The following is a 27,969-nucleotide window of genomic DNA, read 5'->3' on the forward strand; positions in this document are numbered from 1 at the left end:
TTTGCCTATTCTGTTGGATCTCTTCTATTTGGTTAGGATGCATGAAACTAACCCGAGTGAGAGAAAACATCCACACTGTACCTGTTTATTTGTAAGTGGAGTCAACCAGGGACTTACCTGTGGCCTTGTGGAAAGAGCTTCATGCTCCACAGCAGGAAGGTGATGCTGCAGCTGACTCTGTCCCTTGCTGACCCTGAAACCTTGACGATTAGCATAACCTCTTTGGCCTCTTCGTGAAAAAGTGAGCACTTGGCCAGCTTGTTGATGTTAAGATGTGTTTCATGCTAGGAGCTTAGAAGGGAAGTTTTCCTGGGATCAGGAAATCTGGCAATCACTATCCCAGGTAATTGAGAGGTGACTACATTTATGCTATTTATATATGACCCCCCCTTCTAGAGTCTCTATAATATCATAATTTTATGTGACCCACAAGAATATCAAAGCATCGCATCAGGAGAAAGATGAGGTTTTCAATCATCTGGAAAGCCCACAGGGGCAGTTGTACCCTGTCCTGCACGGTCACTGTGAATTGGAATTGATTTCTAGCTTCAGCAAACTGGGGCTGGGAAGCAGTATGTGGCTCTTTCAGTGCGTACATGTAGCTCTGAAGTACAACTGGAAAATTGTGAAAGGTATTATTTAGATCAGGGGTCCTTCAACTTTTTAAATAGGGGGCCAATGCACTGTCCCTCAGACCCGTTGGAGGGCCGGACTATAGTTTAAAAAAAAAAACTATGAACAAATTCCTATGTACACTGTACATATCTTCTTTTGAAGTAAAAAAGCAAATGGGGCAAAAACACCTAGCAGGCCGGATAAATGTCCTCAGCGGGGCACATGTGGCCCGCAGGCCGTAGTTGAGGACGCCTGGTTTAGATAATGATGATTTCACTTGTTTGTAAAAATATACGTATGGCTCTCGAATCATTTTTAAGTTTGAGGGACAGGATGGACTCTTCCATCTCCCTGCTAAGAAAGTCACTCCAAATCACAGGGCACAGGGTGACAGGACAGCACAGTAGAATATGTTTGTTTATTACTTATGACTCTCTTGTACCACATGTTTCTCTTTTGTGGCTGCAAGAGAGGTCTTAAATACTGATTCAGCAAGGTGACCTGAGTGGCAGCAAGTACCAAAGGTGACAAGTTGGGATGAAGTGGCCCAGCGAAGAGAATTTGAAGTAACAACCGTGATGCCAACTTTAAGTGCAAAAAGTCCTTTTGTAGTTTGACTTGTTCTTCAGGAAGATTAACCCAGAACGTCACTAGAATACTGGGTAAGGAATAATCTTTTACTGGTAGGAGTTCCCACCTGGAAAGTTAATACCTCTTTTGAGCTTTAGTTTCCTGCACTTCAAATGGATAGCAAATGAGTAGCATTTCTTTCAAGTTGCCCGGTGCTATAATCAGATGGCTGGAGAGAGGGGCTACCAGGCTGCCCACGCCCTTAGGGAAACCTCAGCTGCTACTGTAGGGCCCGGCCCGACTGAAAATCCTCCAGAGAGCAGCGGGCTCCTCCTGCAGACCCATCACGCGAAGACTGACTGACAAACCAGAGGGAAATTTATTTTTACATTTCCTCTCAGTGGGTAGTTCTGTTCAGAAAGAAACAGAAGTTTCAGATCAAAAGTCCATGTGAAATTTGCCCAAAGGATACGGGTGGTGATAGCAACAACGTGACTAGCATGTCGTTGCTCTCATGAAATTGTGTGTCCAAAGTGTGGAATTGGCACATGCTGTGTTATCTACATTTTTACAACAACAATAAAATGTATGTAGGGAGCACCTACCCAGAAAAGGGAATAAGAGAGAAAAGCAGGCGGATGAAGAGAGAGAGAGAGAGAGGAGAACGGGCTCAATTACTAACACAAGCGAATCCCACAGGGTCTCTTAGCAACTACCCTGTGTCCTCTCCTCTGGCCACATTGTCCCCAGGCACCTCACACTTGTTCTTAGAACGAGAGCGGACATGTTCACGACTCTGATTTCTCTTCTTCTTTTTCGTTGTTTATTACCAGCCACCAGAAGCATCCTTTAATAGGATATCTTATTGAACTTCAGCGATATTTCATGTGTTTCTGAGAAGCCACGTTTGTGCATGTATTATCTCTGAGGGCATCTCGTTGTCTGGGAAGAGTTCCACAGATGGCTAATCATGTATTTTCATGTTGATTCATGGTGATTTCCATTCCAGAAACCGCAGGTCCAGAGGTGGTTGTTCTCCCTCTGTGTGCCCTTAAGTGTGTGGTGGGTCACCTCATCCCATTGCCGTCAAGTCCAGCCTACCGTGAGCCTCCACGACAGACTAGAACTACCCCTTAGAGTCTCCAAGACTCCACGATTACAGAGACAGACTTCCTCCCCTGGCACAGCGAGTCCCCTGGCACATCCAGCCCCTGCAGTTAGTTAGCAACCTCCTGTGGCCACCTCCCGGGAGGCCCACATCTTCCCCCTTACAGGAATTCCACTTCATCTGTCAGTGGCTTCATTTGAATGTTAAATGCCTTATTGTTCCATGTGCCCCGACGTCACTGAATGTCGATGACAGCACCAGAAGTGGCGGCCCACACCAAAATCACAGTGTCTTTGTTTTCACTGTCTTCCAGTGTCATCTTGCATTACAACATATAAGAAGACACCACCTCCAGTCCCACCTAGAACTACCACGAAACCTTTCATTTCTATCACAGCCCAGAGTAGCACAGAATCTGCCCAGGATGCCTACATGGACGGACAGGGCCAGCGGGGGGACATCATCAGCCAGTCTGGACTCAGCAATTCCACGGAGAGCCTGGACAGTATGAAGGCTCTCACTGCCGCTATTGAAGCAGCAAATGCACAGATCCATGGGCCGGCGAGTCAACATATGGGCAATAACACTGCCACGGTCACCACTACCACCACCATAGCCACCGTGACTACGGAGGACAGGAAGAAAGACCACTTCAAGAAAAACAGATGCCTGTCTATTGGGATCCAGGTAACAAAACTTCCCTTTCTTTCTGTCCGTCTTTGTATCTGCTCCTCCCCCCAAATAGTACATATTTAGATGTGAGTCCATCTTTAATACCGAAGCATGAAAACAAAGGAAGAAACCAGCAGTTTTCTAGCGCATGTTCAACTGATCAGATCATGGGAAATGTTTAAACTGGTCACATGCGTGGCATGCTAGGCAGCCTAGGTAAATACCTTCACATGTGCAACTCCTTATAGACCCCGCTTGGCTATGCTCCAATGTCTCCCCTTGCAGTTGTAGGTGAGTATATTACCATTAGTCTCCATTAGAATCCACTTTAAAATGGGACGATTCTAAAGTCTCATGGGACGGCATGGCAAGAATAGCAGGTGGCCATCCTCAGCACAGAGGCGGAGAAAGGGAGAGAGTAGAGCTCCCCTTCTGTCCTCGGATCACACGCCGATGGCCATCATATTGATTCCAACTCATTCTGACCTTTTGGTCAGAGTAGAACTGCCCCCCGGGGGGTTTCTGGGACTGGACATCTTTCTGGGAGCAGAGAGCCACCTCTTTCTGCCACAGAGCAGCTGGTAGATTCAAACTGTGGACCTTGTGGTGAGCAAACCAACACATAACCTACAACACTGCTCCTGCCCTCGATTTCATATCCCTAAATTAAGAACTGTAGCACATTGTTCCTTTTTAAAACTTTTTTTTTTGCACTTAACACTTGTTTATTTAAGAGTATTTAATATCTTGACATTTGGGATCCATGAGCTATGTGCAGGGCCAGATTTTCATATAATTGTCTTAGAGTTTATTCAATGTTAAACATGATAAAAATGTATAAAGATCTTGTATCTATAGATTGTCCTAGCAGCTGTTAGCTTTTTAAAACATTGAGTAACATGTGATCCAAAGTATAGAATAATTACACAAAGATTGACACAAACGGACCTACATCCTCCAAACTCGATTCTGACTCCCGGTGGCGCCACGTGTTACCGAGCAGCGCACAGTGTTCTACGGGGGTCTGTGGTGGGATCTTCCTGAGAAAACTCCAGTACTTTCTTCCAAAGTAGACCAGAACACCAACCATTTGGTTAGTACTCAAGTGCTTAATCATTAGTGCCCCTCCAAGACTCTGAATAAACATAAAATGCCCCAAATTCTAATATACATTTTGAGCCTCGAGAAAGAGGTGAAATCCAAGAATAACTTGGGTCATCAGGTTGTATGACAATATGTTCTACATGATAATACGTTCAACACTGCAATAGAAGGGCAAGAACAGGACTTCTTTCTCATCGTGTGGGAGGGAGGGAGGGAGAGAAAGACCAAAGTGACTGATAGTGTGGAACACAACCACTCATGTCGCAGCATCACCAGGAAAGAATGTGCATCCGTTTCAGTGTGATTGTTGGCTGTTTAATCATGCATTTCATCAAAATCACAGGCGGTGCAGCAGGCTTCTCGGCTCAGGGCACTGTTGTTTGCTTCTCAAAGATAAGATCAAGCTGATTCTGCCAGGTTATCCTATCTGTTCAACTTGACTGACCCTGCTAGAAGTTTCCTTCTCTCCACTTTCTCATTCTGAAAATGAATGGCCTTTGAAGGATAACTCTTTAACTTTGTCCTATAAATGTATCCACCCTGAAAACACACCTAAAGGCCAGATATAAAATAAAATGCAAGCCTGGCTTCAGGTACATTCTCACGCCAGTGATGTATTTTGACAGTGCATCTAGGGTCATCCCATCTTAATGAGCAATGAAACTTTCCTCAGCAGCCTGCATCCAGTGCCCTTTCTTTAACCTACAGGCTGCCGTGCCAGAGGCTGGACGCAGGCTGCTGGACAAAGTCATGGTCGCCTGTGGGTTGTCAAGTTCCCTGAACGGCCTGGTAGCACCCTTGCTATGAGTCACCCATAGAGTCTGGGGGAGGGCCTAACGCAAGCCTCCAATTGAAGCCTCCCTAGCTTTCCACTGCAAGCTAATTCCCTGCCACCATCCAAAGGAGTTTGAGGAATGGAAAAACCAGGGATCAGTTTTCTGTCTCATCTTCAACAATTACTGAATTTCTCTGGGCCTCCATTTCCTCATCTAGCCTTTATATGATTATTAATATTATTCCCTTTATCGGATTATTTCGAGGATGGAGTTACTGTATTCTAGTACCAACCATTCCTCCCACGGCACTGTACTTTGATGCTGAGTTCTCTAATTCATTGCAGAATTCACAGATAATACTCCTAATTAGGGGGGTTGAGTCGGGGAGCGAACAGGTGACCACAGACAGGCTTAGTAGAGAGTAAGGATACGATGATCGATTGCTGATCCACAGCAATTCCTCTTCCGCAGCTAGAAGCAAGTCTCTCTCAGCCTCAGCCTCTCAGTCACACGGCCCTCTGGCCTCTGCCTCTGTGGGCCAAGAGCACAGCCTGTTCGTCTGCCTCCCAGCCTGTTCGTCTGCCTCCCAGTCGCATGGTCTCAGTGCTGCTCCTCTGTTCTGGCTCATGGTCTCCTAGCCTCTGCCTGGTGCCGCCTGGGGTCTCTGATCTTAGCCTCTGCCACTTTGAAGATACTGCACCAGGTGGGGGCGGGGGTGGGGGCAGGAGGAGATTTCTTCCAATGAACCTAGGGTTTCTCTCTCCTCCTGCTTCAAAAATGGTTCCTCCTTATATCTGGGGTAGGGTGGGGTGGGGTGGTAACTAAAATGGACCAATCCTCTCTATTATTGGTACGCACATCCTATTTGCATAGTTCCATCGATTTGGTAGGAGTTAAAGAGACATGGATAGAAAAGCCATATGATGAAATTTCCTTCCACCACAATAGCCAATCAGTTCTCCTCTTGGTAGGAAAACAATCGAATCAGTTTATAGGCAAAATACACCAGTATTTTGTACCCACTGGATGGTAATCGAGATTTTGAATTTTAAATCACCTGAAAACAAAACAAACCTCACTGCCATGGAGCCCATTTCCACTCCGAGGGAACCCATAGGAGAACAGAAACTGCCTTCATGGGTTTCTGAGACTGTAACTCTTTTCAGTCGGAGTAGAAAGCCTCCTCTGTCTCCTGCAGAGCAGCCGGTGGATTTGAACTGCTGATCTTGCATTTTGCAGCCCAACTTGTAACCACTACGCCAAAAGAGATAGTTTATATACAGTAATTACTTTTCAAAGCATAGCTCTGGACAGAGAACCCACACCACGCTGCATCTTACTCTTTCCACTAAGCAGTATATTTTGGAGATACTGGTTTATTAGACTTACATTTATTTTATTTTAATTATTTTTATTAATCCTAATCATCTCTCAGGCTTTACTGGTTGGTCTTTTTTTTTTTTTTAAGCAAAAGGAAGAAATTTACTGGCGCCCATATTGGAAACCCTAGAGGAGCCTAGCATCCCCTACTGTGTAGGCATGCTCAGTAAAGGGTCACACCATTCACTGCAACCCCATGTCCCAGAGGGACTCCCCATGAGCTGAGCCCCAAAACCCCAGGACTGGCTGGAGATGGGGACTACTGGTTGATCTTAACAGCTACTCTCCAAATAATTTTTGCTGGTGACACAGTGGTTAAGCCCAGAACTGCTAACCTTAAGGTCCACAGTTGAAACCCATAAGCCAGTCCATGGGAGAAAGATGAGGTGCTCTGCTCCCATAAGGATTTGAGGCTCAGAAACCCTAGAGAAGGTCCCCATGAGTTGAAATTGATTCGATGTCAGTAGGTTTTTAGTTTGCTAATAAATCATTAATATATATGAAATTCAATTTATAGTTGTATTATTTTTTCACAGTTAAGTAGAGCTACTCTGAAATCCACATATACTATTGAAAAGAAGTTTCACTTCAGAAATGATCGCCCTTCTTAAATATTTTGATGTTTAAGTGAACGACAAAAAGGCTCTTCCTCCTCCAGTCTTTGTCCCTGCTGTACACATGTACAGGAGCGCGGGGTGCTGCTTTCCAGGAGCCCTGTGGGGGATGGTCGCGTGCTCACTGCTAACTGGAAGGTTAGTAGTTTGAACCAAACCAGTGAGTGGTTCTGCGGGAGGAATATTCCCATAAAGAATTCAGTCTAGAAAACCCCGTGCAATCCTACTCTGTCACATGGTGTTGCTATGAGTTGGAATCTACTCGCTAGCACCAGCACCACCGCCAATGGCAACAATTGAGTGTCCGGCTGTGAACCCAAAGGCTGGTGGTTCAAATCCACCCAGAGGTGCCTTGAACATAAGATCAACTTTTGAAAGATCACAGCCATGAAGCAGTTCTACTCTGACACACATCAGGTGGCCACATGTCAGAATCGGCTCTATGACAAGTGGTTTGGTTTGGTATTTAACTGAGTGCTTCTTATTATTCTTCCTTTTAACCCCTACATCATCCCTAAAGCCTATGTGCTATTTTTATCTCTTCTCTACAGAGAAGTTGAATAACTTGCTCAGGATTGTACCTAGATGCCTAATGTGATATTGTATTGTTTTACAAGGATAATAAGTAAATAAAAATCCAAGATGCAAAATGTTAAACAAATCCCACTCACAACTTGTAATTCATGAAAATGAATCTCTGATTACAACAGCATATAATAATACAATTTGGGCTTAGCCCACCTTTTACCTTGTCAGGGCCAGAGTTTCCAAGTCTCTCTCAACACTTCCAGTGTCTCCCACACCTAGCAATCAGGGCCACAAGCCATTTGCTTCGCAATCTGTGTGAACTGAAGCCAACTAGTGTGCATCTTTGTGCCTCAATGTTCTCATCTGGAACATGAGAATAATAATAGTAGGACCTATTTTATGGTGTGCATTGTAGTAAGAATTTCTTGTGAGAATATGCATAAGGCACTAGGCATGATGCCTAGCATAATAAGGCCTTGATAACTAGTATAGATCTGTCATTAATATGATCTCCTTGAATATCCTGAGTAATCAAATACACTGAAATTTCATCCCTTGATATTAACCTCCTCGTTTTATTTTTTACAACCAAGATTTTATTACTCAGCAATATCTTTACAGATATCTAAAGTCATTTTATAAATTTAAGTCGATTACCCCAGAGAGATGACATTTATCAGTGTCACAGTGATACATTTAAGTGTAACGAATCAAGCTTGGAAGATGCGGACACTTTGATGGAAATAAGCTGACAGTCTGGATTGATGGGGTGAGGCGAGATCCGAGAGTACCTGTCCAGAGATGCCTGCCCTCCATTCCCATTCCCATGAAGTCTGCTCCCTTCTTTTTCCTTTTCTCACTGCGTTGAGGATCCTGGGCCTTACGGGAAATATCTATCAGGAATGTTGTGGAAAACGTTGCCGGGAAGACTTTGGATCTACCCCCCCAGAGTACACCGCAGCATCCTCCTCTGCTAGTGATGCCACGTGCCTTACATCGTAAGTGTTTTTATCTGCACGAGTGTAGGGTTACCCTCCACTCAGAACTCACCCAACAGTACCACCAAGGAGATAAGACAATCCGTTTCCGTTAGGATTAATTCAATGTAGCACTTCTACTCTGTAACGCGTGAGGTCACCACGACTTGAAATCAGCTTGATGGCAACTAACAACAGCAACCTGGACCAGTTAGAATCCATTTGAGTCACTTTTCAAACTACTCAAGCTTTGTACACAAAAGTGGAGATGCTGATTTGGAAATGCGGAGCAAGGATAATGCAGTGTCCACCCTTACCACTAGAGGAACAAAAAGAAAAACGTACAGCAGGTTACCATTTGGGCTGCCAATTACAAGGTCAGCAGTTTGAAATCCACAGCTGCTCTGTGGGAGAGAGGAGGCGTTCCACACCCATGAAGAGTTACAGTCTTGGAAATCCACAGGGCGATCCTATGCTGTGCTATAGGGTTGCCATGAATCACAACTGACTCCATGATAGTGAGTTTGGCTTTGTTTGTTTTTTAGCACCCCTGGTGGTGTAGTGGGGTATGATTTGTCTGTTAACCACAAGTCAGCAGTTCAAACCCACCAGCAGCTCCTTGGGATAAAGATGAGGTTTTCTACTTTTGTAAAGTTTTACAAACTCACAAACCCAAGGAGCCTATACAATCACTATGCATCAGAACTGATTCAGTGGCCCTGAGTGTGGAATATGGAGGCGGGCTGAACCAGGCTTCCAGTGGCACAAATGGTTAACATACTGCGCTGCTGACTAGAAGGTTAGACTTTTGACTCCACCTACAGTTGGGTCAGGAGCAAGGCCTGGCTCTCACTTGCAAGAAAATCAGCAACTGAAACCCCTAGGAAGTACAGTTCCACTCAGTCACACCGGTGGCTGGAAATCAAGGTCAACTCAACACCAACTGGGGAGGAGTTCGAATGAGGAGTTCTTAAATATGTGCCTGGATCTCTGCTGGGTATTCAGACCACCTGAGGGGTGGAGGAGGATGTGCACTGTTGCTGATACCCCTGAGGGGTTCGGTGCAGCTGGTCTGTGGACTACGGTAAGGAACTGGAAGCTTGACTTTCCATTGTTAGAACAGACGGCAAGGAAACCTGGGAGATGTAGTTTGCAGAATTCTGGTTCCAGTGCCGCAGAGCAATCTGGTATAGGTGATGGGATTAGAGGTATTCTACAGCCCCTGGCTGCATTCCGACTTCAGGGACCCAATAGGACAGAATAGAACCATCCCAAAGGGTTTCTGAGGCTGTCGTCTGTACAGAATCAGGCTGCCTCGTGTTTTTTTTCTGAAAAGCAGCCGGTGGGTTTGAACCACCAACCTTTTGTTTCGCAGTCACGTGCTGAGCCATTGTGTTACCATGGCCCTGGTGGAACAAGGCGCTTTAACCCTTAATTAAGTTTTAGAATGAATATGTGGTCTTGGCTGCCGTGGGATCATCTCACTTGAATAAACATGATCTTAGAATATTTAAAAGCATGTATTATTTACTCCCATAAAGAGTTCCTGTTTCAGAAACTCACAGGGGCTGTTCTGTCCTGTCCTATAGGGTTCCCATGAGTTGACACCAAGTCAATAGTAACGAGTTTGAGTTTAAGATGAAAGTGTGTGTGTGTGTGTGTGTGTGTGTGTGTGTGTGTGTGTGTGTGTGTGAAGGCCTGGCAGCGCTGTTGGGTAAGCATTGGCTCGCTAACCACAAAGTCTGTGGTTCTACCCCCACCAGCCACTCCAGTGGAGAACGATTAGATTTATAGTGCCGGAAACCCAATAGAGGGTTTCCATGAGTCAGAACTGCCTCCATGACAGTGGGGTATTTTTAGATAATATGGCTCCAATGCTCAAACCAACGACTTCAGCTGGTGTGTCTTTCTACGCTCGAGCGCGGAGGACGGTCTGGAAGGAGCTTGCTTGGAGGTAGAGCGCAGTCGTATGTGCAGATGCAAGAAGACAGTCCCTGAGTGGTGGACACTGCTGGCCCTGAACTGATTGAACACAGCCAGACACGTGCCACAGTGATCCCTGCTCTCCGCAGACACTGGAAGGCTGAGAGAGCAATAACGCGATGACGCGGGTTTCTGTTCGGTTGGCTTTTTAATGCTGAAATTCATGAAGAGCATTAAGGAAAAAAAGTTTCCCTTAAAAGTACAAGATCATATGTAAACACAGTATTAGTGTAGCAGATTTACATGACAGAGTGGATTCCTATAATAGAGATTTATCAAAATATGAAAGTCCCCCTTCTTCTTACCCCCAAATCCTATCCTCCTCCCGAAGCTGGGCACTGGTAACTGTTCAGTACATCATCATCCAGTCTCTCAGGAGTAATTTTCACTCCAGATGAGCTTTGTATACCAGCTGTAGATCATGCTACCTTCACTTCCACATGCTAGATTGTGCCTTTTCTCTAAGCCCAAACCAAACCATCTAACTCACTTAGTTCATATTGCCAAACAGCCTTCAAGAATTTTAAATGGAATCCTTCATATGATGTAAAATACAGTTGCCTCCTCATTCTTTGAAATAAAAATGAAAGAAAATTAAGTTATTTGAGATTGTACTCCTGAGATTTACTCACTTATTACCTTTACCACTTGTCCAAGTGTACAACGATATCTGTTATCTTTGAAATTATGTAAAAAAACAAGCCTACCTGCAAGTAGTGTGGACTGTACGCCAATTGAATGGACCGGTTTTCAGCACTGCAAACCAGATGAATTGCTAGTGCGTTTTGGAAGAGAGCTTTGACTCAAAGGAAATCACAATTGGTTTGCTTAAAGCGGTAAAAGAAAGCTGAATCCATTTGGGTTTGTTTGTTTGTTTGTTTTTCCATTTGGGTTTTGTAAAGGTAACTGTGATGCTCTTAAATTAGCATCAGTGCATAGATGGGGGATAATTACCTCGAGTGAAAACTAATGAGCGTACAGAGATGATTTTAGTGGATTCCAAAAGGAAGAAAAATTGCAGTCATGTTTTCCAAATAATTGACAGATAACAAAATCTCCTAAATAAAATCTAGATTAAAGAGCAGATTCGACATTATTATGGAACAATTCTGAATCCTATATTCTTTCATAATGAAGCAAGAAATATTCATTTAAACATTCAATTCATAAAGCTAAGAAAGGGATAACAAAAGGAAGGAATTACTAGTGAGTCAAGTAGAAACAAAAGCGTTATAAAGCAAAATCGAACAATAGCAGCAACTGCAATAGGCTGGACTAGAGCCCAGGTTAAGCATCGGGTTGCTAACAGCAAGGTCTGTGCGGTTCAAAGCCACCAGTTGCTTCGCAGGAGGAAGATGAGGCTCTGGTAAAGATTCACAGTCTCAGACAGCCTAAGGAGCAGTGCTCAACTCTGCCCTACAGAGTCCCTCTGAGTCAGAATCCACCCGGTGGCAGTGGTTTAGAGTGGATTTAAAGTAGGTTTGAACTAGAATGGATTGTGATTGCCTAATTCATCTTCAAGGCAATTTAACCGTGGGGAGAAAGGTGTTCTAAAATTGAGGTGGGGTGATTGTTCAATTCTCCTTGATATGATTGAATGATTGAACTATGGAATTACATAGTATGTAAATTACTTGCCGATAAAACTGTTGAAAAAAATAAATAAAGTAAGCCTGCCCTTTATAAGGAACGTGAAAATTACCACCATCCGTGTTGCTTAAATAAATTGTCAATAAAAGGAATATTTATATAGCCAAAAAAGGATTGAAGTGGAGCTATTGGACTTAGAAACATGATAAGATGTCCACAGGTCAGCAGCACTACTGAATAAAGCAAGTTACTGACCAAAAAAATCGAGACACTACACGGAAACTGGTCAGAGCCGGAGCTTCACGGGACAACCTTGTTTTTCCAGGTCTTGTAAGATATCCGTCTTTGACAGACTATAGCCTTACCACTTTTTGCTGCTTATTTTAGTGGGAAATATTTGTGTCTTCCTTCTCTGACAGGTATTCACATGAAAAAGGTTACAGTGTTCACAAGTTTGACCGTACTTAAAAATCTCATTTGTTTAAATTGAGTAGTACGTGTGTGCATCTCCCCCAAACCAAACTCCCTGCCCTCAAGTTGATTTCAGCAAATAGCAGCCCTACAGCAGGTTCTGAGACTTTGAATCCTGCTAAGAGCAGACAGCCTCAGCTTTCTCTCAAGGAGCAGTTGGAGACTTTGAACTGTCAGCCTTGCGCTTAGCAGCCCCACCTGACCCATAGCACCGCAAGGGCTCTCGATCTATCTAGATATTTATTTGTTATGAATGCTATGGCGTTAGCTCCAACTTCTGATTTCAGTGTGCCGAGCAAAACTTCATTCCCGAGGGGTTCAAAGCTGTGACCTCTCAGAAAGCAGGTTGCTAGGTTTTCCTCCCAAGCTCTCTCTGGGTGTGTTGGAACCACGAGCCTCTCAGTAAGCAGTCCAGCACCGAACCATTGAGGCCACCCAGGTCTAGATGATACCGAAACCAGCAGTTCCCGAGAATCATTCCATCCTTGGATGCATATTGACCCTGCTCTCTTTCTCCGAGTCTATGTATGTATATTCAAAGGCATTTAGAAGGACTTTCAAAAGTTCATGAAAAACGAAATTAAATGATGACGGATTTTTTAGGAAGTTTTTTTTAGTTCCCTCAAATATACATGGGGTTCAAACACACATCAAATGACTGTTTCTTAAGGGAGTTTGCTTTCTACATTTGATATTTCTGTATTTTAATTTCATATAGCTGACATTGAATTACTTTGAAATTTGGGTGGGGGGAAAGGCAGATACATAGAAAATAAAGGAATAAATCGATTTTTTTCTGAGTGTTCCTAAAATTTGGGTTGGGTTTAATCTGTTCTATGAACTGCCAATTAGATATGAACATATTTTCTATTTGCAAAGTATTCATAAATTATGAAGTGATATTCGAAACAAATTCCTTAGTACACAGGAGCGAAAATGAAGACAAGCTATAATAGTTATGCGAATAAGATCAATGCTTAGACCTCCCAAAGGAAAATTGACATAACAGGTGCAATTCTAACTATGCTGTTTTTTCCTTCCTCCGTTCATGCTTTGTACTCTACGAATTCAAGTCTTCCTGTAGCCTGTTTCCATGTAGTGTCCCCTTCTCATGCCATGGCCCCCTGTCAGTTAGTGTCCCTTCCTGCACAGTGCTCACCGGCAAGTTCGTGCTCACCAATCTGCACAGGAGTACAAGACATTTATCAAGCACGTTGTGAGTCGACAAAATTACATGTCTCTGAGATCAGCCAAGGCAAACAGCATGGTGGTGACTTCCAAAGGGGGTAACAGAACTCATCAAATACAAAATCCTTAAACAGAAAGCTAGAATCCGCAAAGTATCCCGGGGATCTTGCTGAGGTTTCTGCGGCGTGGGACTTGCTTTCAAGCAAGGTGAGTAACATGGAGCATCTCTATTGATTTGACTCTTTCTTCAGGTCGATGATACTGAAGAGCCTGACAAAGCAGGGGAGAATAAGGTGCCCAGTAAGTTCCAGTCCATAGGAGTGCAAGTAGAAGAGGAAAAGTGGTGAGTCCACCTGCATTCGTCCTTGTGAGTCCCCGTGTGTGGCCAGGGTTTCTCCCCATGGTAAAACCTACATGTTTCAGCGATGTTTTCCACTCATTAACTTCGAGGAGTGTTTAGAGGGGAAGTGTGACTCAACATTAACTAATTCTCTCCTACATTTCAGTGGTGGGAGGACTATATTTTAGTCAATGCCTTTACTGTAGTGCTGGAGTTGACTCTTTATGGAAAAAGGACTTACCTTATGATTATTTCTAGCACTTTATGAGTCTGGTGTTTGGTTTGTGCCCAATGAATAGTGAATGAATGTAGAGGAAGAAAAACAGAGAAGACCCCTGCCCTCACCATTCCTATCATTAGCCTTTAAAATAAGCTCACTCTAGAATCTTAGTTTGTAGCAGTGGGAAATGTAAGCTTTCATAAGCTCACAGCATCTGGCAGCTAGAAGGGACCTTTTAGGTCAATACTTTGATTTTATAAAGAAGAGCTTGATTCAGACAGATATGTAAGTTTGTGTTCATCTGGGTAGACTAGAGAAACAAATTCATAAACACGCATATGTGTATAAGGGACAGGTTTATATACAAGAGCAATTGAACATTGAGAGAACATCCCAGCCCAGTCCGGATCAAGTCCATAAGTCTAATATTAGCCCATATGTTCCATACCAATCTATAAAGTCCTCTTCAGACTCACGAAACACATGCAATGATGCCAAATGCAGGACGATCACAGGCCAGTGGGTAGAAAGTCTTTTGGATCTAGTGGCATTGTAAGCATCTCAGTGCTAGCAGGGGTCTCTACGTGGCTTCTCCGGCTTCAGAGGGCTTGTCAGCTGCAATGTCTCCCAGGGAGTAGCAGAGAGCGAGAAGTGTCTCCCGCCTCCAAGGAGGAAGTACCAGATTTCCCAGAATTCTCAGGAGAAGGCCAGGCCCACACCAAAGTCTCATTGGCTATCACAAGATTGACAGCCTAGACTCCACCCCTACACTCTTAATCCTTAAATTGACACCAGATTAGGTGACTACCACAAAGTTTCTCAATCCAATGATGGTTTATTTGATAGATGTAAGTATGATTTCCTGATAGCAGTACCTCTAGCTCCCGGCACTGTGCTTTGTACATACAAACTGTACAGGGTTCTGTTGATGAAATGAAGTCAAACTGGAGTTATGATAGGAGAAAGAGTGCTAGATGATAAATTGGCATATCATTCAGCTTTGCCACTAACATTGTGTGTTGACCAGGATGTTTGGATGTTCACTCATTCCTTTACTACCATTGACCCATTCAGTTAGCATCTATATTCTATGGAATGAATTCTACATGCACAGCTACTTAGTTTGTAAACTGAAAATCTCAACAGAAGTAACACATCAGTCCATGGTAGGAGGCTCTCCTGAGTCCTGTTTAGAGCCTCCTGGTATTGGAACTGCACTTGCATGTAAGAGGAATTACATATCATTAAGCATATGCAAACAGAGGGTTGACAAGGGTTGGAATTGATTTGACCATACCTAACAACAAAGCATATCTATGTGTATGCAATTGTGCATATTATAAGCACATATTTTTTAATTAGATCAAAAGCCCTGCTATTAAAATATAAGTAGGTATGTGACGAAAAGTGAGCCCTGCTACCCGGGCTCCAGTTCATACGTGTACAGGTTTAATTAAAACAAAATGTATCTAATCATGTCTCTGTGGTCGGTGATGGCTGCAGACAAGTTGTCTCTCAGGAAGACCTCTGTCTTCCTTAGTCTCCCTTGGGTGACTTCAAAAAAGGATCCCATCAGAACAATGGTTCCCAAGGGACCGGTTGGGCCAGGGTAATTCAAGGGAAGGAGATGGGCTCAGAAGGTGCAGTGACTGTTGGTTTGTTTCATGACTGCACCGGGATAATCTTGGTAGTTCTCTTGAAGGACACAGGCCTTATAAGGAAATTGTAAGAAGACTGGAAAACTGTAGACGTGAAAAAAAAAGGCCCCGAAAGTTGCCAACTGAAGAGTGCAGCCTTCTTGGGGAATTGGTTTCCTTCTACCTAACAAGTGTTCGCTCCCCTCAGTGGTGTCTTGGCATGTGATGCCTAATAGATGCAAAATTCTAGACAGGCTCTGACCCATTGAAGCCCTCTCGCAATGTTTCCTGTCCCATTATTACCACAGTAGACCCTCTCTCAAGATAGAAGCTTTAAGAGAGCACTTTTATCACTTTTTTCTTCAAAAATAAGAACTCATCTCAATCCTTTTTCTTTTTACTTCCAGCATTTTCCTTGCAGCCAGCTACTCTGTTCTAGCAAATTCATTTCTTGACACTCATCTATCTTTTAAAAAAATTTTTTTTTTAGTCGAGTCTTGGCGGTGCTGTGAGTTGATTTTGAGTTCCTAACCACAGGTTATTGAAACCGCCCAGCTGCTCCCGAGAAATATGGATGCTGCCCCTGCTCCTGTCTGCTCCCCTGGAGAGTTACCAGCCCAGAAATCCTAGACAAGCCTGCTAAGAGTCAAAACTGGCTAGATGGCAGTGTTTTATTTGAGGGGGTTTTGTTTTGTTTTCACTGGAACTCTTAAACTTTAGATAACATGTTTTTTAGAAAGTTGAACATCTAATGAGTTGTTTAACTTTGCAAATTGTCAGTTCCTTATTAAATTGAGTGATTTCTTTAAAATTCGCTCCACCCTCCACCCTCCAAAGGTTTGGGAGCCTATTTGGGGTCGTTGACTTTCTAAAACATATTCTTTCCTCAGAGCTCACTCCATCGTTAACCACAATAGAACAAATAACCCTTGAAGTTGTTGTTCATGGTTGGTTTTGAACTTCTCCAAAAGAAATCCATTGTCAAACTCATCTTGGATTATTTACATCTGTGTGTGTCTCTCTGTAATTCGTTTTATATTTTGCTGGTCATTTATTTAGATAGGATCTTAAAAAGCAGAATTGGGCAGATGAGATTACCCACTGACAGCTGGGGAATTAAGAAAGATTTTTTTAATTACCTGGTGATAAAGACCGACAATGCTTTCAAACTGAATGGCAAATAGCAATCCCTCTCTTCCTTCCCCAAATAATCAGGCAGATTAAAAAAAAAAATTAGCAACCTAACAAAAAGTGAGAGAAAGAACCAAGATAGAGCTAGACAAAGGAAGATGTCTAGTCCAAAGAGGGGGGATTAAAAGAAGGTGCGAAAGGGCAAATCCCTCGTTAGCACCTTTTGACTCTTATCACAGTTTAGGAACCAAGTTAACAAAGTAAAGTCCACTACACCGATTTATTCATTAGGAGGTGGATTTTAATTTGGGGGTGGGGGGGCTTGTTTGTTTCCAAGTCAAAACAAAAGGAATCAGTTAATGATCCATTAGTAAAAACAAAAATGCTATGAGAAAAAGGACCCAAATGGAAGCTTTACAAATCCTCCTGTTATATTTGCATATAAAGTAAGGGGCAACGATAATAGGTATGCATCTCTATTCTGTGAGGCTGTCTCATGGTAGAGTCCTTGCACAGAGCTATGGTGCTTAAAGGCCACCATTGGTTTACATGTTAGGACAAACCACCATTGGTTTACACGTTAGGAGAAACCACCATTGGTTTGCATGTTAGGATAATGAATTAATATATGGATCCAAAATAAGACCACTTCTCTCGAGCCAGTAAAGGTATGTGTCATCTTCATGGAACAGCAGCTGTCTTTTCCCAGTTCCTGTTTTATAGGCCAGTTAGTGGCACGCCTCGATATGCTGCTATGCAGCTTTGACGATTGTGCAATAGGCAGGTCTCGCTCCTTCCACCAATTCCCTAAACCAACGCCTTCAAGCATCCCTGTCCTCTCTCATCCTTTTTGAGGAGCTCATTACTCATGGCTGGTATTCTTTATTTTACGAACCATTTTTTATTTAGCTAGAAGATCACCTCAAGGGATAATTTGGGTTCAAGGTTTAAAGAGAATCTTAGTGATAGACTTGGGGAGTCCTCAATTTTCAACTAATCTGTTAAGTCTCGATAGTTTAAAGATTTGAGTCCTGTTCAGCATTTTTCTCCCGCTCCATCAGGATCCATTGATTGTGACCCTGATATCAGAAGAGTTGCAGGTCTTAGCCCGGCACCAGCCAGTTCTTCCAGTCTCAGCCATGGTTCAGTAGATGCATTCATTCCCATTACATTGATTCCCATTCCTAGCGACCCGATAGCACAGGGGAGAATTGCACCTGTGGGTAACAGTGTACCTGCTTGTTCTTGGAGGGTAGCAAGACAGTTCTATAGAAATGTCTGTCACTCTACAGCCCTGACATGGCCTCTGCAGATTTCCTTTCTAAATAGTATGATTGTTACTCCATCTGTATATCATACACTTCACTAGTTTAATCATATAAAAAATAATTGTATAATCATTACCAAAATCTAGTTTAGAACATTTTCTTCTTCCTTGTGCTCATTGTTATCCATGTAATTATTTTTAATGGTGGTAAAAATATACACAGCAAAACATTGTCCAATTCAACACCTTCTACATGTTTAATTCAGTGCCATTGATGATACTCTTCGTGTTGTGCCATCAGTTCTAATGCTCCCTCCCCCCTGCAGACCTCTTTTTGTTTCCCAAACTCAGAGAACTTTGATTTGGATCCCACGAGGATGCCAAAACAGTGTTTTGATGTGGTATCTATCAAAGAGCGCAGAGCTCTTCCGGGTAGGGCTAAACCCCGCCCACTTGGAGCGGATTCCAACCTTGAGCTCTCCTGAAGGACAGTGTAGAACTGCCCTTTGTGGTTTCCGAGCCTGGACATCGCCACGGATCCTGCAGGAGCAGAAAGCCTCATTTTTCTCACCGGGCTGGGACAGCTTACCCAAGGTGACCTGCGCCAGCTGTACCCCATTGTGCCACCGAGGCTCCAGGGAGGGCTCAGAGAGACAGGAACACTGCCTTCCGAAGTGTAAACACTTGAAGGATATGTTGAGAAACAGTCGCTTCCTATTTCAATATTTTTGTTTAATAAAAATTCCTGTGGGTTTATAGCAATATTTTTAATATACTCTTGTATCTCACTCAACACAATATCCTCTAGATTAATCTGTTTCACAGACCCAGCATTATTGTTTGTGACTTTGTAGTATTCCATTGTAAGTGTTCACCTCATTTTATCCATTCATACCTTGTTGGGCACTAGGCCATTTCCATCTTTGTGCTATTGTGAATAATGCTGCGGTGAGCATAGACGTGCATGTAATCCTGTTTCACTGACTCTCTACTTTACCAAGAATAATGGCCTTCTTCAGGGACTGCTCCCTTCTGATAATAGGCTCAAAGTATGTGAGACAAAGTCTTGCCATCTTTGCTTGTAAAGGAAGCATTTGGGCTGGATGAAGTTTCAATTGCCATGTATCCTCACCACCATTTCTTATTTGGTTGTTCACGAATTTTTCTCTTTATCACTAATTCTGAGCCAGCGGCTACCATGTTCTCCGTGATGCTGGCTCCGCAGGAGCTCTGGGAACACTGAGAGGGATTGCATGTTGGGCTGCAGTTGGGCTCACCAGCCCTTCGCTTTCGCTTTCCACCCAGATTCCCAGCCTTGGAAATCCAAAGGGTCAGTTCCACTCTGGCCTGTAGGGTTGCTATGAGTCAGAATTGACTCAGTGGCATGGAATTTTGCCTGTTTTCTTCTCTTTGGGGCATATTGAGATTCTTGTAGCAGGGGGTTTATAACTTTCATCATCATTGGAACCCTTCTGGTTATGATGTGTTCAGCTATCACGTCTGTTTCCCTACCCCTGACACACCTTTCTCCTTTTCTTTGGGCACTCAAATTATATGATCAGATCTGCCCCAGGGTTCCATGGTGTCACGTTTATTTTATTTTTCAGTCTTTCTCTCTCTCTGTTTCATGTGAATAGTTTCTATTGCTGTATATGTTCAAGATCACCAAACTTTTCCTCTGCAACGTCCAGTCTGGTGTTTATTCCATTCATTGCAGTTTGCATCTCAGGTATAATAGTTTCAAATCTAGAAATCTGCTTAGAGATTTTTCTGTTTCTTCTGTGTTTCCAATGTGCTCCATCTTCCCTCTAGCTTCTCCAGCACATGGGAGATAGTGGTAACAGCTGTTTTAAAGTCTCCGTCAATTCATTTGGTGGTGTGTTCGCTCCCCACCCTCCCCTGGGATTCTGCAGCATCACTGTGACTTGAACTCCACTTGAAAGCAGTGGGTTTGGGTTTGAAGATTGCAGGTAGGGACTTTCTGGTGGTTTTTGCATGATGAATTGTACTTCCTTACTTCTTTTCATGACCAGCATTCAGTGAATGTCAGGTACTGTAAATTTTCCTTTGTTGTATGAGGAATAGTGTACACCTTTCTATTAGGAAACAGTTAACTTACTGAAAAGCACAATCATCTTTTTGAGGCTTGGTTTTAAGCTTTTTACCACCAGCCCAGAGCAGTCCTTTATAAAAGACTAATTTTGCCCCTTTATTTAAACTTTTTTTTTTAGTTCCCTACCATGAATGTTCTTTTCCACTCTCGCTGATGTGAAAATATTCCCAGCCATATGTGAGTTCCAGGGATAGTCCCCTCTTAGCTGTTCAGGTGGTTCCTGGCCCAGCCTGGGGTCGGTTTCTCGTGCCCAGGTACTTAGACGAATGCACCATGAGGGGGCCTGTGCCTATCTCTGTGTTCTCTCTGGGGCACGTGCTGGCCTTGAAAACTCTGTACCTACTCATCAAGGTGTCCCACGGAACCCTGGAACCCACTGGCTCCCCTTGGGTACTGATCCCTGCGCCGTGGCCTGGACTTTCTCCCCTGTCAGTGAGCATGGCTCCGTTGTAGCCTTTGCTGCTTCCCGTATCTCGTCTGATGTCAGAGGACGTGAAAACAGCTGTTTCCTTGGTTTGTCGTTTGGGGGGTGGGACCAGAAGGAGAGGGAATCCAGTTCTTGTTTCTCCTCCTTGGCCAGAGCAGAAGTCATCCATACAGGTTTTTATTGGACTCAGAATCTGTATCAAGCCCTGTTTTGTAGTGCTACTTTCTGGCTTGGAATGTACTAGAGCAATACTAGAAACAAAGTAAGGGGGGGGGCGGGTGTGCCCTTTGCGATCGACATCTCCTCTCGGGGGCCTTGCCTGGCTGCGGATGGCTGTACTTCTCCAGTTGCTGGTCTTCCATCACGATCCCCTGTCAGAAAAGAAAGTCAGCCGTAAACAAGAGAGCCTGTGGATAAGGGCGCAGTGCAGGTTCTGGCCTCTGTCCCTGTCTCGACTCAGCCACTTTTTATGAGATCAGAAAGATGTTTGTCATGTATTTTGGTATAATTACAAAACAATTTTTGGTCTTCACCTCCAGGAGTCTTAAGGGGAGGTGGAAGCCTTGGGAACTTATAACTCTTGTGTACTTACTGAAGTGATCAATATAGCACTTTTCTGGAACGAGGACTGCAGAATGCGATGTTTCTGTGAAATATTTAATTATGTCTTTGTGAACGCGATCTTGTCCACCTGGGATCTCTAGAGATTGTCCATGTGGGGTCACTATCCCTACAGGGCCTGTTTGCTCCTAGCAGCTGGGGAAGCAGAGAGTGGCTCTCCTAGCAGACTTTTGGGGAGAAAGCCGGGGGTGTGCTCCCACAGGGAGTTACAATCGCCGACACCCAACCTCAGGCTGCTAGGAGTCAGAATGAACTCCATGGCGTGCAGTTGGTTTTCGAATGGTTTCCTGCATCAGATGAGGGGCAAACCATTTGGGGGCCTCTTTTCTTCCCTGACCCTCTCTTGCCAGACACCCACAATATTTGCCTAGCATGAGATGGGTGTGTTCCTGTCTGTGTCAGTGGAGGGGAACAGGAAACTTGCATGTATGTTGGAGGGATGGGACTAGGAACAGATGGACATTGTGATGATTTCTACAAAAACCCTGGCCTCCCTCTCTTTTTTGTGGTAAAAATAAATAAAGCCTTTGCCAACTCAACAAAATTTCTTTGTTTACGGGTACAGTTCAGTGACACTGATTCCCTTCATCCTGTTGGACAGCCGTCACCTCTCTTTTCCAAGTCCATGGCCATTAACGGGTTGCGGTGTTCCTGGACCGATGATTCTCCCATGTCCGCTTCTCTTCCAACCCCGGTCACCACAATGAGGCTTTGATGTCTCTCTATATTTCCTGTTTCATCTAAGTGCGATCTCGCAATGTGACTGGTCTTTCACTGAGCCGAATGTCTCCACGGTTCATCCATGTTGGAGCCTATATCCAGTCTTCCTTTCTCTTTGTAGCTGAGTGGGTTTCCAATGTATGTATGCACCGTCTTTTGTTTATCCATTCATCTTTGATGGACAGTTGGGCTGTTTCCGCTTGTTTAGCTATCGTGAGTAGGCTCCAGTGAACCCTGGTATACAGGCAGGCCTCGTGCCTGGTCTTTCTTCTCTCCAGGGCCACTAGCCACATCCTTCTCTCCTAGTGTGCCTTTACTCGTTAAGCCATCCTACTGCACCTTTACTCGTTAAGCCATCCTACTGCGATCCCCAGGGTATACGGAATGACTACTCAGATGCCCCGGGCGCACGTAATGCTGAGGGGAACGGCTGGCCTGGGAGTATGCTTGCTAGTAGCCCCTGCCCATCTTGCAGGCCTGTGACTGCACAGGTGGGGTCTTAGGTGTTGAAGAAAGCATCCCTCATCTGTTACGAAAACGGCTCCTTCCATTTCTTTTTTTTAAATTTTTAATTGTTTTATTAGTGGCTCATACAACTCTTATCATAATCCATACACACATCAATTGTGTAAAGCACATTTGTACATTCATTGCCCTCATCATTCTCAAAACATTTGCTCTCCACTTAAGCCCCTGGCATCGGGTCCTCATTTTCCCCCTCCCTCCCCGCTCCCCACTCCCTCATGAACCCTTGATAGTTTATAAATTATTTTGTCATATCTTGCCCTGTCCGACGGCTCCCTTCACCCACTTTTCTGTTGTCTGTCCCCCAGGGAGGAGGTCACATGTAGATCTTTGTAATCGGTTCCCCCGATCCTTCCATTTCTAGAAGGATCAGCCAATAGAATTATTCTGCTTTTGTTTTTCACCCAAGTCACCTCTATCGCCTTACTTCGGGAGCTAATCCAATTCTGACTTTTAAAAATCACCCTTGCGTCACACAGTAAAACTCTGACTTCAGGTCTGGGTGGAACAAGCATGTGGACAGTAGCACTGTTTTCTCTTTTAGCACAATGTCAGTGGCTATAAAAGACCTCTCACGAGCCTAAGTGATTTCACTATGTAAACATCCGATCTTGTAGTGATCTGTAGCTTTTCAATGAAGCACGATGTTCAAACAAAAGGCCAAAATCCAGACAGCACCTTCTGACAGCCAGTTCTGATACCACAGACTTGGAAAAGTCTTTGGCAGTCAAACACATCCCCTACTTGCCAAGCCAGAAACTTTGGATTAGATCCCTACTCCTCACGGTTTTCCTGTGCTGCAGGCAGTCCCCAGGCTACAGATGCCGGACTGACTGACGACAGCTGTGGTTAGGAACCAACCAGCCCCTTTGAGCCAATTACATTAAAAATTCAATGTACATACACAATGGTTCATAATAACAACTGAGTGCTAATTTTCAAAGCAAACACATTATTCTTTTCATCACTGTATTATTATGTTAGACATTGTTGTGTATCTGGGAGTGTTTACTTGATGTTTTTATATGTAGAGAGATACACATAAAGACAAGCGATTGACAGCTGACATTAGGTAATAACCACATTTACATACAAAATTAACTGAAAAACAGATTTAAAATGAAGCTGCTTGGAATCTGGTGACTGTACCGCATAGGCCCGTACCCCACCCTCGAGAGTATGTTTGGCGAAGAGTGTCTTTTCTTTGCCAAGTTAACAATACCATGACCTAATCAAATAGGTTTTTTTTTACAGTACCAGTTTTAAAGGTGTGGCACTCAAGCGTTTCAAATTTCAAAAGCCTGAAATTTGGCATGGCTCCTGACTCTGCTTCATGCCTCTCTGTTCTGTTCTCTCTCCGTCCTCCCTTCTTGTCTTCCCCCACTTCCTCCTTCCTTTTCTTCTCTCTTCCTTCTCTTTCTGTTTCTTTCTCTGCCCTTGCCTTTCCTCTGCTCTTTCCTTTCTCTTCTTAACTATGTGCTTCAAGATCATTTCGTTGGCAGAAAGAACACGGACCACCTGCCTCACAAATTTAGAATTCTGTGGCCTCCATTTGATGAAACACAAGACTCAGGAAAATAACAGTTGTTAGGGAGCGCTCGGGGTCTCGTCAGGCCCCTCAGATCCTAGGGAAGGAGTCTGACCACAAGCTCAAGGCGCTGAAGTAAAAGGACCCCCTCTGGGTACATTCAGCTCAAGGAGATTGTATGGAAACTCCCAACCAACATTGCCATAGAGAACCAAGCTCAAGGAAATCAGCCCCTGTCCAGGGACACACCAGGCTCTCTGAGCCGTCTGGAAGCAATAGCCAACTGCCCTTACTTTCCAGCCCAGCCCCTTCTTGCATTTGACACATGACTTACAATTATTTGGATTACATGTAGAGAAACTCTGTGTAAAAAACATGCTATGTTCCTTTGCTTAATGAGATCTCCCAGCAGAACAAGGAGGAACATGCAGGATTGAAGAGAAAAGAAAAGGAAGAAAAAAGCAATGAATGCATGTTTTGAGATCGTCTTAAATCTGTGGGGCTCGGGTCGATGGCATATAGCCTACAGTTGGAATGATACAGAGATTAGCCTGGCCCCTACACAAGGGTGACACGCACATTCCTGAAGCACTCCATATTTTTTGGATTATGAATAATCTGTGAATGATATGCCCATAAAACTGTTACAAATACTAAACAATAAAATAAAAGCTATGGGTGGAACCGGGCTAACCAGCTGAAAATGGGGAATAGGAAAGTTCCTTCCCAGCTGCAGCTGCGGACGGGCTAGGCTGCTCCATGTACTCCCCACATTGAGAAGCTGATCTGACAAGAAAGAGACAGCTTCTTGTCTAGGATTTCATTCTTGAACCCAGTCTCCCCCCAGCTTTCCTGTGACCGAACTTTTATTCTCTGCGCCGAGACAGCTTGGGTTTTACATCAGTTGAAGAGTCCCGTGTCACAAAATGCCAACGCAATTGCACTTCTGACGGGTAGCATTTTCAGAACCCACATGCATGCGGTCTCCATGGAGAGCTCGTGGAAAATGTCGGAAGACTCTTACAAAGAGAGAAGAGAATGGGCCCAGTGTTTCCCCTTTGCAACTGCTTTTGGTTGTACAAAGCAGCCATGCTGTAAGGGACAAGGATGACGGAGGGAAGCAGAGCCCAGAACATTCGGCCACCGTGGAGTTGAGTGGGGCTCCCTGACAGCTGTGCAGCACTGGAGTCTCGCACGGTAGAGACCGGCAGGTCCAGGGCTTGAATGTCATGTAACGGAGACACTGGCTGGGCTTAGCGTACCTTGGGCCCACAACCCATAGACTCTCACAGCAGCCCATCTCTGTGGCCTTGAGCAGAAGAGGAGCCCTCCAAGGGCACAGGAGCCATGGGAAGCGGGCCTCTGCACGTGACCACCTATGCATGGCTTGGTACCTGCAGGACCAAACCAGGGAAAGCAGCCGCAGCGAATGCGCTCATTGGAAATTGAAACTTGTTTCCTAGGACAAACGCAAAGCCACAGCGGAGGGGAGTGTTCAACAGGTGACTCCACTCCTAGCGTTTAGAACAGAAAAGGTATTGTCCTCACACTGGTTCATCCAGTCTTCGGGTTCGTGGTTTTCTGCCCCTTTGGCCAGAACACTGGTTGGCGCTTTTCGGAAGTTGTAATCATTACACACTGTGCCCACGGGGCATGATGGGTCAGAGAAGCTTCCATCCGGGAAATAGTGGTTTTGGAAGCAGCAAGCCATCGGTCTAGTTGTGCTCTTAGTACCGTCAACCAGCACAGGAGATGTGTCTACCTTTTTCCCTTTTCTTTAAATTGGATTTAATCTCCACACACAGCAAAACCCATCAAGTCAGCCATTTCTTCTGTGACATTGATGACGTTCTGTGAGCTGCTTCACTCGATGTTTTCTTTTTTCTTTTTGAAATCGTTTTATTAGGCGCTCATACAACTCTTACATACATCAATTGTGTGAAGCACATCTGTACATTCATTGCCCTCATTCATCCTCCTCTTCTGGATTGAATCTTTCCGGCTGTCGCTGTCAGCTTGATCCCAATACCCAAACCTACTGTTGTCAGGTCCATTTCAGCTCCTAGCCACCCGAACAGGGTTTCTGAGACAGCAAGCCTTGGCTGACGCAGACAGCCCCAACCTCTTCCTGGGGACACCTGATGGATCAAAGCTCGACCCTTGCAGTTAGCAGTCCACTGCCTAACCGACAGCGGCACCAGGGAGATAGCTCCGAACATGCTTGAGACTGAGCTTGTTTGTGACACCAGGTCTTCAGGAGGTTCGGCTTTAAAAAGGATGAGATATCTCGTCACCCCTCTGCGTCCTGCTCAATGTATTCAAACAGCAATCACAACTGGATCGCACTCCACCCAGAAGGAACGTCTCACATGAACGACCAAACGTTTCGTAGAGCAGAACATTCTTTGAAACCTGGAGGGGGCGGGGGCTGTCTTTGCTTAAGGAACCTAATTGATAGAAACAGGGCCACTCGGGCAGGGTTGCTTGAGTTCAAAGGCACCGCTTTTAATCCCAAACCATTTTAATTTCGCTTAACTTTTATTTCTTTCTGGGTGACTAAACTGTACGCTTCTCTTAATCTACTGCCAAGTCATTTTTCTTAAGAAGGTGGATACATTTACAAGATCCTGAGCCAGCAGCCGCCTGTCAGGAATGTTGGCAGTGGGGTTTTGTGCAGACAAGCACAGAGGTCCAGGCAAGCAGGCCGTTCTGTTGTCTGCGCAGAGCAGACTCTGCTTGGCCGGTGGCTCCAGGGGAAAACAGTGAGGGACTAGTACTCCTCTAAGTTTGGAAATGTAACGCTTCTGGCAGTACGTGGCCCTGGGCAGTGGCACTTTGTGTTTTGACAGTGAGGATTTCGTGTTAGTGGCACAACCAGAACGCCAGCTCTCACAAGGCGAGCCATCCAATTCACACAGATTCCGCTGGAGCGCGAGCTCAGCCCAGGAGATGACATTGAACATCAGGGATGGACAGGAAGCAGGCAGAAACAGCCTGCCGCAGCCAAGAAACGCGTGGTTGTTTGAAGAACAACTTGAACCAACGTGTTCTCCCTTGCACTGCTACTAAAAGAGATCTATTGTCTGGCTTTCAGACTTTTACCTGAGATCCATTTGAGAATTTACAACCGCAAACATACCTTCCATATATATATTTATGGAATATATATATATTGCATATAATATCTTCCACAGAAGTGATTTCTTAAAAGCAGCAAACGGTGAGGGAGCCCGGTTTGGACCAATGTAGCATCATAAAGTAAGTGGCTAGAATCACAAGCTCTTTGATCATTTTGACCATACTAACAGGACATAGTTGAGTCTCCAAGTGGGACTCAAGCACATGACTACTAACGGAAAGGTTGATGGTTCAAATCCACCCGGAAGCACTTGAAAGAAAAGACTAGAGGTCAGCTTGGCAAGGAGCAGAGGCCTGAACACCCTCTGGGGAGCACTCCTACTCTGCACACACAGGGTCACCCGGCATCAAAATGGATGGGATGACAGTACGTTCTTTAGTATGCTGTAGTAACAAACAGATGAATTCTGCAGCCACTTTCTTGTTGATACTTCTCCTGTGGGTTGGGGGGGGGAGGAATGGATGTATAGGAATGACTATGCTCCCTCCCAATCTATCTACCATCTTGCAAAAAAAAAAGCTACCCTGTTTCCGCTAAAGTAAGACATCCCGGAAAATAAGACCTACTTACAGTTTTTGCCTCTCGCTGAAATATAACGCATCCCCCTGAAAATAAGACCTCCCTGAAAATAAGCCCCCCCCCCAATCTACCTTAACTCCGGACTCTGGACGCAGTGCAGCTGAAGCAGACAGGAAGTGCGAGGTCTCTTTTAACAAAACAATAAA

At 44.4% G+C, this 27,969-nt stretch overlaps 1 protein-coding gene and 1 non-coding gene across 3 annotated transcripts in view; both read left to right on the plus strand.

Moving 5' to 3' along the window:
- The window catches only part of DLGAP1 (DLG associated protein 1), a 931,603-nt gene that overhangs the window by 876,269 nt on the left and 27,365 nt on the right, over positions 1–27,969 (plus strand). For both annotated transcript variants that reach the window (XM_030887282.2, XM_004702880.2), the window contains 2 exons: positions 2,607–2,980; positions 13,828–13,919. In XM_030887282.2, the coding sequence (XP_030743142.1) occupies positions 2,607–2,980; positions 13,828–13,919 (466 nt within the window). The remainder of the gene's footprint in view (positions 1–2,606; positions 2,981–13,827; positions 13,920–27,969) is intronic.
- Positions 24,607–24,708, plus strand: LOC115871667. Its single transcript, XR_004047397.1, has one exon. It is a non-coding gene; the product is annotated as a U6 spliceosomal RNA (small nuclear RNA).

This window comes from Echinops telfairi, unplaced genomic scaffold, assembly GCF_000313985.2.
Source record: "Echinops telfairi isolate 266 unplaced genomic scaffold, ASM31398v2 ScPeMD7_7400;HRSCAF=8409, whole genome shotgun sequence".
Taxonomy (NCBI): domain Eukaryota; kingdom Metazoa; phylum Chordata; class Mammalia; order Afrosoricida; family Tenrecidae; genus Echinops; species Echinops telfairi.